Source organism: Monodelphis domestica, chromosome 7 (assembly GCF_027887165.1).
Source record: "Monodelphis domestica isolate mMonDom1 chromosome 7, mMonDom1.pri, whole genome shotgun sequence".
Taxonomy (NCBI): Eukaryota; Metazoa; Chordata; class Mammalia; order Didelphimorphia; family Didelphidae; genus Monodelphis; species Monodelphis domestica.
In genome coordinates, this window is record NC_077233.1 from 11,537,775 (window position 1) to 11,552,164 (window position 14,390).

At 42.6% G+C, this 14,390-nt stretch overlaps 1 protein-coding gene across 10 annotated transcripts in view; it reads right to left on the bottom strand.

The window, feature by feature from the left end:
- Positions 1-14,390, bottom strand: part of ERC2 (ELKS/RAB6-interacting/CAST family member 2) — a 1,021,362-nt gene that overhangs the window by 611,504 nt on the left and 395,468 nt on the right. For all 10 annotated transcript variants that reach the window (XM_056804190.1, XM_056804183.1, XM_056804182.1 and 7 more), the window contains one exon: positions 11,760-11,897. In XM_056804190.1, coding sequence (XP_056660168.1) covers positions 11,760-11,897 — 138 coding nt within the window. The remainder of the gene's footprint in view (positions 1-11,759; positions 11,898-14,390) is intronic.

Here is a 14,390-nt window from a genome sequence, read left to right on the forward strand (position 1 = left end):
AATCCAGCCCTTTTATTTTATAGAAAAGGAAACTGAGGCCACCAACAAAGTGTTTATGGACTAATCAAAATATCCACAGCAAAAAAAAAAAAATCATCAGTTGGTAGTTAGTTGGACTTGTAGGTAAGACCTACATCTAAATAGAAAGATGGTCCATTGATTTTCATACTCCAAATCATTGACTCAAGCTCAGTAAGATTTATTAGTATTTGCACTCTTCAGATATGGTCATCCCCCACCCACAATACAATAAAGAGCAGGTCTTGGGTCAAATAAATTGTTAGCTGGTGACTCCTCGCCTCCTTGGAAGAGTTGGTCTCCAATGAGGGATTACAAGACCAGGGTGTTGGAAGGAAATACTAGAAATTGGATTTCCATTTACTTATGATTAAAACTATTTATGAATTTAGCTTCACAAATGTCTAAGATACACAGTGAGGCTTCGGCTTCCTGGACATTAAGTGAAACATCATAAGGAAAGAATGGAGTCCCACAATATGGAGGGCAGATGTAGGGAGTGGTATCCTCATTCATTGACTTTGTATTTAAATATTACAGTTTACTTGTACTTTGTTATATGGATTTGCAGAGAAGGAGGAAGGGGAGGAATGAGAAGGAAGAGAAGAAGAAGAAGAAGAAGAAGAAGAAGAAGAAGAAGAAGAAGAAGAAGAAGAAGAAGAAGAAGAAGAAGAAGAAGAAGAAGAAGAAGAAGAAGAAGAAGAAGAAGAAGAAGAAGAAGAAGAAGAAGAAGAAGAAGAAGAAGAAGAAGAAGAAGAAGAAGAAGAAGAAGAAGAAGAAGAAGAAGAAGAAGAAGAAGAAGAAGAAGAAGAAGAAGAAGAAGAAGAAGAAGAAGAAGAAGAAGAAGAAGAAGAAGAAGAAGAAGAAGAAGAAGAAGAAGAAGAAGAAGAAGAAGAAGAAGAAGAAGAAGAAGAAGAAGAAGAAGAAGAACAAGAACAAGAAGAAGAAGAAGAAGAAGAAGAAGAACAAGAACAAGAAGAAGAAGAAGAAGAACAAGAACAAGAACAAGAACAAGAACAAGAACAAGAACAAGAACAAGAACAAGAACAAGAACAAGAACAAGAACAAGAAGAACAAGAAGAACAAGAACAAGAAGAAGAAGAACAAGAAGAACAAGAACAAGAACAAGAACAAGAACAAGAACAAGAAGAACAAGAACAAGAACAAGAACAAGAACAAGAACAAGAACAAGAAGAAGAAGAAGAAGAAGAAGAAGAAGAACAAGAAGAAGAACAAGAACAAGAACAAGAAGAACAAGAAGAAGAACAAGAAGAAGAACAAGAAGAACAAGAAGAAGAACAAGAACAAGAAGAACAAGAACAAGAACAAGAAGAACAAGAACAAGAACAAGAAGAACAAGAACAAGAATAAGAACAAGAACAAGAACAAGAACAAGAAGAACAAGAACAAGAAGAACAAGAACAAGAAGAACAAGAACAAGAACAACAAGAACAAGAAGAAGAAGAACAAGAACAAGAAGAACAAGAAGAAGAACAAGAAGAACAAGAAGAAGAACAAGAAGAACAAGAAGAAGAACAAGAAGAACAAGAAGAAGAACAAGAAGAAGAACAAGAAGAACAAGAACAAGAAGAAGAAGAAGAACAAGAAGAACAAGAAGAACAAGAAGAAGAACAAGAACAAGAAGAACAAGAACAAGAACAAGAACAAGAAGAACAAGAAGAAGAACAAGAAGAACAAGAACAAGAAGAACAAGAAGAAGAACAAGAAGAACAAGAACAAGAACAAGAAGAACAAGAAGAACAAGAAGAAGAACAAGAAGAACAAGAAGAAGAAGAACAAGAAAAAGAAGAAGAAGAAGAAGAACAAGAACAAGAAGAAGAACAAGAACAAGAACAAGAAGAAGAACAAGAACAAGAACAAGAACAAGAAGAACAAGAACAAGAAGAACAAGAACAAGAACAAGAAGAACAAGAACAAGAACAAGAACAAGAAGAAGAACAAGAAGAAGAAGAAGAACAAGAAGAACAAGAAGAAGAACAAGAAGAAGAACAAGAAGAAGAACAAGAAGAAGAAGAAGAAAGAAGGAGGAGGAGGAAGGAGGAGGATAAAGTTTTTGCAAACTCTGAAGTATTGTGTCAGTTATTATTTTTTATTATTTTGTATAGAATTACAAAAGTCTCAAAGATCCAGAATACTATCAAATCCCTTTCAATTATGAAATACTCCTCTTACAATCATGTCATTCAGGATTCCTGGAGATACTGGATGAAATTGGCAAATGGGAAAAATAATTTCCAGGGATCCTGTGTAGGAGAGTTTGATTTAGACGAGGGTGATGATCTGCCAAATAAAGAATGAATTGCACCAGACCCCAGAACAGCTTATGTGTCATTGGGATCTAAGGAAAGGGGCTTAGTACATCCTATTCAACTTCCTGACCTCAGATGCCAGCAGGGACAACTGGAATCTGATCAAGAATTGCCACCATCTCCCTCTGTACCCTCCTAAACTAATGTTCACATAAACTTTATCTGAAGAGCTCCACTGGCGAGGAAACCATCACCTCTCAGGGCAGCCTGCCCCACCTCTGGCTGACCCTCAATGTTAAAAATGGTTTCTTTCATTTTAGTTTTGCTTGACATCATATCAAAATCGCCTTCCCCAGTTGTTGCAATGCTTCTGTCTGCACAGACCCAGCAAAACAAGCCTAAAACGTCTTCTACTTTACCCATTCCCATGCCGGTATGTGAACCATTTGGCTGATCTGGACTAGCAGCAGGCAGCCAGGCTATTTCTTGCCATCTTCTTGCCCTGAACTATGAAGAGAGCCTTCTCCCTCTTACTCTCCATGTCCTCAGCACCCTTTTGTATTGTGTTGCCTTTCCTCCCTAGAATGTGACCTCCAGGAGGGCAGGAATTGTCTTATTTACATATATACACAAATATATCTATACTGCATATATACCAGTGCACATACACATACACATCCCCAATTTAGCATAATGTCTGGGCACAAAGAAAACAATAGTTATCTCTCACTTATCTACCTATCTATTTGACAGCATTTCAAACAGTTACCATCTCCTTCCTCTCCTTCATCCCCTCTTCTCTTCTCTGAGAAGGCAGCTGGGTGTCACAGGGATAGAATGTTGGACTTGGATTCAGGATTCAGGAAGACATGAATTCAAAGTCAGCCTCCAGACACGTATTGTCTGTGTGACCCTGGACAAGTTACTAAATTTCTTTTTGCCTCAGTTTCCTCATCTATAAAATGGGGATGAAAAATAGCACCTCCCTCCCAAAGCTGTTGTGAGGATCCACTGAGATCCTATTTGTAACATATTTAGCACAGTGAGATATATATATAATATGAATATATTATATATATATTACATATATATTACATTACATATATGTGGCAGCTATTTTTTATTAGCCCTGGGCTAATCCTCACCATTTCTTTTAGCTGATCTTCATATGGCAAGACTTCAAAGGTCCAAATTATCTATAACTTTCCTTAAACTACAGTCTATAAGACTCCAGATGAGGTAGGAAGACAATGGAACTATTATTGCCTTTCTAGTTCTAGTTCTGTATACTCTATCTATTTTAATGTGATGGGGGGGGGGGGCAGCAGAGAGGATAGAAAGCTGACCTCAGTCCAAAAGAGGATGTCTCCTTATCAGTACAGCACACTGGCTGGGTCACCCTAGATGAGTCACTTAATCTTTTAATATTCCAGGTAACTAACTCATCAAGCAGGAACCAATCTGCATTGATAAAGGGAGTTTCCCTACCAGGGAGTTCCTTTCATCAATGAAATCACTGATAAATAGATTTTCTAAAATTCCCTTAGTGGATCTATTTGTACAAAAATATTTTTAGCAGCTCTTTTTGTGGTGGCAAAGAATTGTAAACTGAGAGGGTGTCCATCCACTGGGAAATTGCTGAACAAGCTGTGGTATATGCTTGTAATGGAAAACTATTGTGCCATGAGAAAGAATGAACAGGAGGAGTTCAGAAAAACTTGGAAAGAGTTCTATGAACTGATGCAAAGTGAACTGAGAAGAACCAGGAGAACATTGTATACAGTCACAGCAATATTATATGGTGATGAACTGTGAAGGACTAAGCTATTATCAGCAAAACAAGGTTCCAAGACAACCCAAAGGGATTTAAGCTATCCACAAACAAAGAAGGAAGTGTTGGAATCGGATTGCAGATTTAAGTACACCATCCTTTACTTTATTTCCTTCATGAGTTTTTTATTGTAAGTGTTCTGTGACTTCAGTCGCAATGTGGGGAACATGGAAATACATATTGCACGGAAGCACTGATAGTCTATATCAGACTATTTACCACCTTGGGATTGGGGGGGGGGGAAGAAAATTCAAATTGCAAATTGTCAGAAAACAACTCTCAAAAAATGGTTTTCCGTGTAACTGAAAAAAATATAAAATTTAATAAAATCCCCTTTGCTGGGACAAGTAGGTGGCTCAGGGGTAGAGAGCCAGACCTAGAGATAGGAGGTCCTGGGTTCAAAATGTGGCCTCAAACATTTCCTGTGTGACCCTGGGCAAGTCACTTGACCCCCCCATTGCCTAGCCTTTAGTGCTCTTCTGCCTTAGAACCAATAATTAGTATTGATTCAAAGACAGAAGGTGAGGGTTTCAAAAAATTTCCCTTTGGAAAAGCCATGGTACATGTAAACTGGGCACCATGTTGTCTTGTTGACTCATAACAAGGCTGCAGTGTACCAAGTACTTTACCAACTTAAAAGAGCTTTGTGTTGGCTATAACTATATCTTCCATACTCTGAACTGGTGAAATGGGTTCCCTGGACACAAATGAAGGACTTTCTATTCAACCCAATTGTTTTTCAACTTATTGGATGAGCCCCAACTAAAAAAAAAAATAGGGTCCTGCTTGACTCTCTTAGGTACCAAAAGGCGTCTCCCTTTCTCACTTCATAGGGAAGAGAAATGAGTCGGCCAGAGGCTGAAGGAGAAGCAGTGGGCGGAAGTTGGGGGAGGATTTGAGTTTGACTTGAGAAAAAACAATGGGAAAAGCGAAACAGACTTCCTTGAATACCTCCAAAGAGAAGGTGGGTGGCCACCTGCCCCAGTGCAGGAGAGACCCTATGGCCCTCTGAGGTTCTGGGCTCTCCCTGGGAGTTTAGGGCAGGATGGAGGGTGTGGTGACGATTACATTCCTGGTAGCATGGAACACATCTAGCTTTCCGGCTGTTATTTTTAAAGAAAAGGTGCTTTGCTTGGGCTCCATAAATACTGCGAGTGACCAATGAAGTGTGCTCGACTTTGGGCATTAAGTATTCACTGAGTTGTGGCTTCCGAAACTGTGACAGCACCGTGTTAGCGCGAGCACTGAGATTTATGCCTTCTGGCCATAAGAAAACACGGTTTCGTGGAAAGAGCCCGGCACTCAGTCAGACGAGCAGGGCTGGGGCTCACCCCTGGGTCTGACTACCTGGGTGACCTCAGAGGAGTCCCCCTGCCTCTGTGGGACTCAGCCTCCTCCTCCAAAGAATGGCAGGAACTCCGTCTCCGGACAGACCCCTTCCCACACCACTCGAGGCTCTTCAGCTGCAAGGGGCACTCCTGGGGCCATTCCTCTCCAGGGACTCCCTCGCCGAGCCTGACTCCTCTGCCAAAAGAGTGGCCGGGAAGTCGCCCGCTGGAGCGCGTGGAGTCCTACGTGGAGTTCTGAGTGGGGTCCTGCCCTCAGTAAGGGCCCAATGAAGAGTTTGCTGAATTCAATGAGAAAGTACATAGACGTGAGTGTGGGAGGATATCTGCGTGTGTACGTGTCAGTGTGAAAATACGTAGTGGAAGATACGTGTGTGTATGTACATGTGTATGTACGTGTGTATGTGTGTGTATGTATGTGTGTATGTGTGTATGCATGTGTCTAAATAGAGGGATAGGCAACATGCAGGTGGACATGTGTGTGGACATATACACATACATGGGGCGGCTGCAGACACACACACAGAGAAAAATGCACATATATGCTTATGTATTCCATGTTGACAGTGCATACGTGTGAATGTGGATAGATGCAAATATGTCTCTATGCAAGCATGTGTAGGGGTAGATGTCTATATGCAGGCACACATGCATATTCACGCACACACATACATACATACATACATATAGGCTAGAAATGAAAATTTATTTGGAGACGTATTATCAGATTTATAAGCATTTATTAGTAAATTAGTAAAACTAGTAAAAATCAGTAAAAATATATTAATAAGCATTTATTACTAAAAATTAGTAAAATTAGTAAAATTTATTAGTAAATAAGCATTTATTAGTAAAAATTAGTAAAAAATTAGTAAAATGTATTAGTAAATAAGCATTTATTGGTAAAAATTAGTAAAATTAGTAAAATTTATTAGTAAATAAGCATTTATTAGTAAAAATTAGTAAAAAATTAGTAAAAATGTATTAGTAAATAAGCATTTATTGGTAAAAATTAGTAAAAAATTAGTAAAAATGTATTAGTAAATAAGCATTTATTGGTAAAAATGAGTAAAATTAGTAAAAAATTAGTAAAAATGTATTAGTAAATAAGCATTTATTAGTAAAAATCAGTAAAATTAGTAAAAATTTAGTAAAAATGTATTCGCAAATAAGCATTTATTAGTAAATACTTAGTAAAAAAAATTAGTAAATCTACATCACCACACACATGTATCTATCCCCAACACACACACACACACACGTATACCTGGCAGGTTTTTCAGCTTTTAGGACTTTATTACTGGAACCAGATTCTTTTCAGAAGGCGGAGCCGGTGATATATTCCTGTGCTTTATTGGTGATTAAAGGGAGTCAAATATTTCTCCGTCAATCACGAGGTGACTAATAGAACTGTCAGGTACGCAAGGCTAGATGTCAAAAACATGTGTTAAAAGGCCCTAATATGCCATGTTCCGTGTGATTAACAGCAAACTTGCAGAAATCCCAACAATGCGCTCTTGTTTGCAGCTTATTTGCATTGGCAAGGGCCCCTCTGCCCAAATCTGGCTCCTCGAGGGTCTAATCTCTGTGCACTTTATCTTGGGTGCGAGAGCCCCGGGCGCTTGGCTCCAGGCCCCCGTCAGCCCTTCTCAGCCCCTTATCAGATGGTGGCCACAGCAAACAGCCAGAGAGCCAGCTCTTTCAGTTCTGTGCTGCTGCTTCAGTGTTGGTGCTTGTACTTCTGGCTTAGCCTAAGGACTAGCAAGGAGGAAGAGGGGGAAGAGGAAGAGGAGGAAGAAGAGGAAGAGGACAAAGGGGGGGAGGAGGAGGAGGAGGAGGAGGAGGAGGAGGAGGAGGAGGATAAACAGCTACCACACAACACTTAAAGTGGACAGGGAACTTTACAACATTCTCATTGATTCTCGCAGCATCTCTGAGACAGGCAGGGTTATGATCCATTTTTTACATATGAGAACACTGAGGCTGAAAGGCATTTGGTGACTTGCACAGGGTCACACAGCTGAGTTTCATCACAAATGCCTGAGAGAAGATTTGAACTCAGATCTTCTTGATTTTGTGTCCAAAACTGAGCCACCGAGCTGCTCCCAAACTAGTAAGAAACATCTTCAAGCTAACATGGTCTGCTCCAATTGCAAGGCTATATGAGCCAAGAGAACAAATGAATTTCTAAGCTCCTTTGAAAAATGTCCAGAAAGAACGAACAGTTGTGGCATAACTTGCTTTGGCCAAACTAGTACAGTACCTAGCACACAGTAGGTGCTTAATAAATATTTAATTGATTGGTTTTCTACTTCTACATTCACAATAAATAAGTTGGAATATGCCAGACAAAGCTGACCTCGGAAACATTTTTCCTTCTACTTGTAGACTTCCAGACTAAAAAATAGGACTTCAATAGGTGTCACCTTTGTTGAGCCAGTTTAATCTTTTTGGGACCAAAGCGCAGAATCAAACTATTAATCCATCGATCAATAGGCATATTTAATGACCTACTATGTGCCAGGCACGATACTAGATTCTGGGCACAGAAAGATATTGATGAAAGACTCTGCTCAGAAAGATATGCAACAGGTAAAATTTGCAGGGCCAGAAGCCCCAGCTTTATGCCAGGAAGAGTAGCTTACCGATTCCAGTTGTCAAGGAGCGGAATGATCTGCCTCCAGAGGAGGAAGTGCATTCAGCATCGCTCATTTTGCAAGCAGAAGCTGGATGACCCCCTTATGGAGAACCCTGGATGGGGACTTCCTGACTAATTATGGGTCACACTAGATGGTCTCTGAGGTCCCTTCCAATTCTGAGACTTTCAATGACTGTAATTCCTTTCTTTCCCCACATGCTTCAAACGAAAAAGGAGGACCTGTTCCACCATTAGCGTGCAAGACAAACGATACCATGTGTGTCATCTATGAAGACAGGGAAGAGAGCGAATGAGGAGAGCCATCAAGAGATCACACCAAGATCAAGAGATGACACAGTGGACGGGGTCCAGAGAGCTGACTGCAACTCGTGGGCTTCCCATCTCCGACGCCATCATCTCATCGATAAAGGAAAAGAGCCAGCCTCCACGATTAAAGTGATTTCCCTAAGTGCAATAGAAGCTCTTTGTGGACAGGACTTGCGCTGGTTTGCCTCGGAAAGCACCTGGCACGCATTAGGTACTTAATAAATGCTCAGTGATGGATTGATTAGAGCCCTGGGATTGCAGAATTTTCCAGCCTCGGCTGTCTCTGCTCATCATCTCCTTACACCAAACAAGCGAATGCTGCTTTGCAAGGAGACGAGCTTAAAGGCCAACTTGGGGCTGATCCCATTCGTGCATTTTGCCTTTTAGTTTTCTTGAATGTTGGGCTTTGGACGTAGCCCCGATGCAGCCATCGTAAATCTGGAAGGATGAGCGAGCTGAGACCAGAAGGCTCAGTCACTTGTTTGGAGAAAGGAACTGAAGAGGGGAAGGAATTAAAAAATGGCAGCTTCAAATAAGCCAACTTCTAACCAGATGAGGAAATAATCCTAATAACTAACATTTCGACGGCACTTGCTGTGCGAGGCACTGGCATAAGCACCATAGAAATATTATCTCATTTGATCCTCACAATTCTAGGAGGCAGATACTATTATCTCCATTCTACAGATGAGGAGACTGAGGCCAACAGAAGTTAAGTGACTTGCCATTTGAGGCAGGATTCCTATTCAGATCTTGAAGCCAAGGCATCTATCCACCTTGCCACAAGCTCCCCAAGGGGAAAGGAACAAAGTGGGCTGCCATCCATTCTGTAAGAGCCTAACCCGCTGTAGCCCATGAATACAAGGGAACATTATTGCACCCTAAGGATCAATGATGCAGACAGGAATCCAGAGAAACCTAAGGATACAGTATATGTGGAACGAGTTAGAAAGATCCAGGAGAGCCACGTGGACCATAAGCCATACAAAAACCCAGATTAACTACAGTGATCCATCAGGGTTAAAGAAAATAAAGAGATACAAGAAAATATATAGATGTGCATGTAGAAAAAGGAAAGGTCTACACCGCTTTAGACTCACAAAATGTTTTCTGTACAAAATAATTCTAGACAGTGGGAAAAAGTTCTCTCTCTAAAGTCAGGGGTCCTGGGTTCAAATTCCAGCTCATCCTACCAATGGCACTTTGGGAAGTCATCCAAAAACTCCTTGGACCTCCATTTCATCATTTGTAAAATGAGTGTTTGGACTGGCTGGGCTCCAAAGCCCCTTCTTGTTCTATATCTATGATGCTATGGTTTTCATAACAATTCTCTGAGGTAGGCACTCTTATTATTGCAGAAAACCAAAGCTCAGAGAGGTCTAGTGATCTTCCCAGGGTCACACAGCTAATAAGGTTCAGAGGTGGGATTTGGACTCAGATCTGGAGTATTCCCAGTCCAGAACTTTCTCTCCTTTCTCTCTCCAACCCTTTGCCTTCATTACAGTAGAGAAACAGAGCCATCAAAAGCAGTCACCCACCGCTGGCTGGCTTGGCTGAACTGTCCTTCTTGAATCGAGAGAGTTGGTATTTGAGTAAATGACTCTGATGTGGAAGAAAAAGAAAGAGGCTGATCAAACATTTCAAAAACACTTAGGATCCCCCTTAACTCAGCGTGCGTGGAAACGTTCTGAGGTCCGTCCACACGTGTGCTTCGGGGGATCGCAAGAGAGGGCACGGTGAGGTGACCCCTGACTTCTGTCACACCGATTCAAAAGGAAATGCCAAATGACTAGAGAAGTAATGATTTAATCATACGGCTTGGACAGCCCAAATCTAACCTAAAATGACTTGACATTGACTTGAAATAAACCTGTCAACACAGAAAACTATTTGCCTTGCCTTGAAAAGTCATTTTGATTATTTTACGAAGTCACTAGTTATATATAACACCCCACAGAGCTGGATTGTTTGAGAACATGCAGGAACTTTAGAAGGCTTTCACCTTACAGATGAGGAAACTGAGGACCAGAAAGAAGAAATTCCAGGACACCTAGCTGACCAGTGGCATGGCTGAATCTAGAATACAGGTCCCTAAAGTCACAACTCAGGGTTCCTTCCCCTACGTTGTCATCTCCTGCCAATCGCTGCTCAGCGGCTGTGCTAAATACTGCCAGTGGTGACGTGCTTTGGCTCTACGACCAGAAATTAGAACTGAAATGACTTCACGCATATGGAGAGATCTTGATGTTCTCCTTGATCTTGATTTACCTTTCTGATTTACACTACCTGTCCCCAACGCCACCCCACCCCACCACTTCCTATACTATTCAGCACAGTCAAATTGTCTTTGCTACCACTTGTTGCATCTTTGCCCTGACTGTCCCCTCTGGTAACTAACTGGGTTCTGGAGTACAGAAGATCTGAGTTCAAATCCAGACTCACATACTTACTAGTTGTGAGACCCTGGACAAGTCACTTAACCCTGTATGGCTCAGTTCTTCATCTGTGAAATGAGCTGGAGGAAATGGCCAACCACTCTAATATCTTTGCCAAGAGAACCCCAAAAGAGCCACCACAACTGAGAAGAAAAAATACCTAGAATATACATACTCCTCCCCTCTGCCTCAGAAAGTCCCTCGTCCTTGAAGACTTAACTCAAGCATCTCCATCGACAGAAAGCCCTTTCTGATCTCTTCTCCCACGCCTGCCTCAGTCCTCCTTCCCAAACTCTGGGGGATTCATTTTATATTTATATTATATATGTTATACATATTTATATTCCCAAGGGAAGATCTGTTTCCTTTTTCTGTCATTGTATCTCCAATGCCTGGCAGGATGCCTAAGACACAAGAGATGCTTAACGATGCTCGTGGACTGATGGGTCAATTAATTCTAACAAACTACTTTGGATTAGAGAGGAGCAAAGGCTTCTGATGAGAACAGCTGTTGGGGTTCCATTTAAAAGCAGGTGAGCCTCTGTTTCGAGTTAGATGGAAAGGCATCTGTTAATGAAGTAGCACTGAAGAGTATGGAGACGAATCTCCCCTCGACCAGGAAGGAATCCTTTACCTCCAGATCACAATGGATGGCACGCGGTCCCTGGCGGGTACCATTTTCTCTCTGGTGCTACCATTAAGAAAGGGCTTGTTTTCCCTCTCGCAGGTTACAGCAAGCCAAGCCCTCCCTCAAGAGAAGGTAGGCTCCTTGGGGGCAAGCACTATGTTGTTTCTGTCCTGCCCTATTTAGTGAGCGGAGCGCGGGATCCCTGGCATCAGTGGATAACTAGTCACAGAACAGAGTGTCCTAGTAAGGGGCCAGGGGATGGTCACCTTTTCAGACAAAGCCTCCTCTAAAGTGGCCAGAGCTGTGTCGGTGTTACTGGAATCCGTCTGCAGTGACTTCACCCGGTCCTTCAGGTTGCTCAGCTGTTTGTCCTTGTCTCTGACTTGTTCTTGCAAATTCTCTATCTAGAAAGAGACAAAAAGCAGAGGGGTCAGACTCTCTGGAAGACAAGAAGGCGTTCTTTCTTAGGAATGGGCTCCCCTCCAAGCTGACTCTTAAAACATGAGGGGAAAACAGAGGAAAGAGACGGAGCCTGTGATTTGATTGGACTAGGGAGCATGCAAATGGGCCAACTCCCTCTAAGGATGCAAGAAGACACTTCTGCACCCCATCATCTTAGGGGGTTGCCTAGAACATGCTCAAAGGACCATGGTCACCCAGGGTCCAGGGCATCTTAGTAGCTCATGGACACTTGGATGAACTAAGAACGAGCACAACAGCATAGACCCAGAGAATTCGAAGGTGCTTACACTCGCTTCTTTTTCACGTCATGTAATCATAACAACTTTTCTTTAGCATTTGCAGAAGCACTTTCTTTACAACAAGTCTTTAAGGGCGGCAAGGCAAGCGATGCTACTCCCCACTGTATAGAGCAGAAAACGGAGGCTCAGAGACACCAAATGACTGCCCAGGGGCACACAGTGAGCAAAAGGTAGAGAGGAGGCTGGTTGGGTTTCCAGGTGTTCCACCCTATGCCACACGGGCATGGCCTCTGAATCAATGAGTCTATTCTGTGAGTTCCTTGCTTACCCCAAGACCTTGCGCTTGATCTCTTTAGGCCTTAGTTTTCCTGCCACATCTCCCTTCAGAAGCTGTTGTGAAGACCAGTGGGAGAGAACTTCACAGGCCCTAGGGGTCATCTAGCCCAGCTTCTTGGGAGGAGAAGTCACTTGCCCAAGTGGACAAGGGAGCAATTGACAGAACTGGATTGGAGCCCAGATTTTCTTATTCCGATTGAATCACTCTTTCAAATAATAATAAATCATGCAAAAAACATTTGGGAATCATCAAGGCTCGGCTTGGGGGTGGGGTGGGGTGGGGAGGTGGATGCACAGAGTCCAGCCCTGTAGTTTCATCAGTGTCAATAGATGCCAAATGAAACTAGAAATTGTTCTTTCGATCAGGTATTAGAGATGCCCCCAGGCAATTTTTGAGAGTCTCCAGGTCCTAGGGGAGTGAATTCCCTCTCTGGTGAGCTGGCTACTTCAGGGGGTTCTGCCTCAGTTGGTGACTGACTGAGCCCAGCATCACAGCGCGCCCTATTTAGCATGCCCCAACTTCTACCACGGAACATGCCTCACCTTTCATTCAGCTGTCCACCCAGGCACTTTGCCATCCTCCCTGCCCACCCCCAGTCTACTGTAGACTGGCCCCAATGTCCCCTTCCTTTGCTCTATGTTTAGAAATCCAATCAATGTTACCATTGTTCCTGGTCAGAGCATGCCGATTATTGATCATCTCGTCATCCCTGGGACCCCCTTTCTGAGGATCATGCTTCCCTTTTGTAGTTGTTTCCCCGACACCTAATACAATGCCTGGCACTCAGCAAGCAATTATTTTAATTCATTAATATGAACATGTCATTACTATGAACAAGAAACAAGTCTAGCATATTTCCATGGAATTCCCCAACGTTCTAGAGCTCACTGGTGGCTGATTTCGTGGCTGCCATTACAGAAATATAACAAAATCTCACACTCACAACAAAATGATGCCGTAGTAGTGCAGCATCTGTTCTAAATAGGTCTGGATCCTGGTTACAATAAAACGTTCCTTCCCGGAATGGGAGTCCATCCTTCTCCCTACAGACTCACCCCTCTCCAATCCATCCCCCAAGCGTGCTGCAAGCTCCTCAAAGGTAGGAATTGTTTCCTTCTTTGTATTTGTATCCTCCGCACAATAATCTCCAGGGGCTCCCGAGTGCTTCCAGCATCAAATATCAAATCCTCTGCTTGGCACTGAAAGCCCTTCATGACGTGGCCCCTTGCATCTGACACCATCCCGCCATGTTGTCTGGGATCCTGCGACACTGGCCTCCCTGCTGCGAGTCATGCGAGTCTTTCTGAACATGTTCCCTGGCTTTACCCCAGCCCTGAAATTCTCTCCTTCCTCCTGTCTGACTCATAACTTTCCTGATTTCCTTCAGGTCCCAGCTGAAACCCAACCTTGTGCAAGAAGCCTTTCCCAAACCCCCTTCATGCTAGTGCCTTCAGTCTGCTGATTAGAGCCCATTTGTCTTCCTTATCCCTGGTGTTTGCATGCTGTGTCTCATTAGACTGTAAGCTCCCTGAGTTGGGGGCTCTCTCTTGGCTTTATTATAGGCTCGGGCTTGATTATAATGCCTTGTGCATAGTAGGCACTGAATAAATGCTTGTGCACTAGACTAAACTTTCCTGAAACATATCAGATATTTAATAAACGTTCAACTGGTTCAGATTCCTAAAGACCGTCATTTCTCTCCTCAAAAAGGTTTCGTGACTCCTTATTACCCCTCAAAGGAAAAGCAGCTGCTCCCCTTAGCTTTAGACACACACACACACACACACACACACACACACACACACACACACACCCCAAATAAAAAACCCTCACCCTTGGTCCAACGTTCAGGAGTGGTT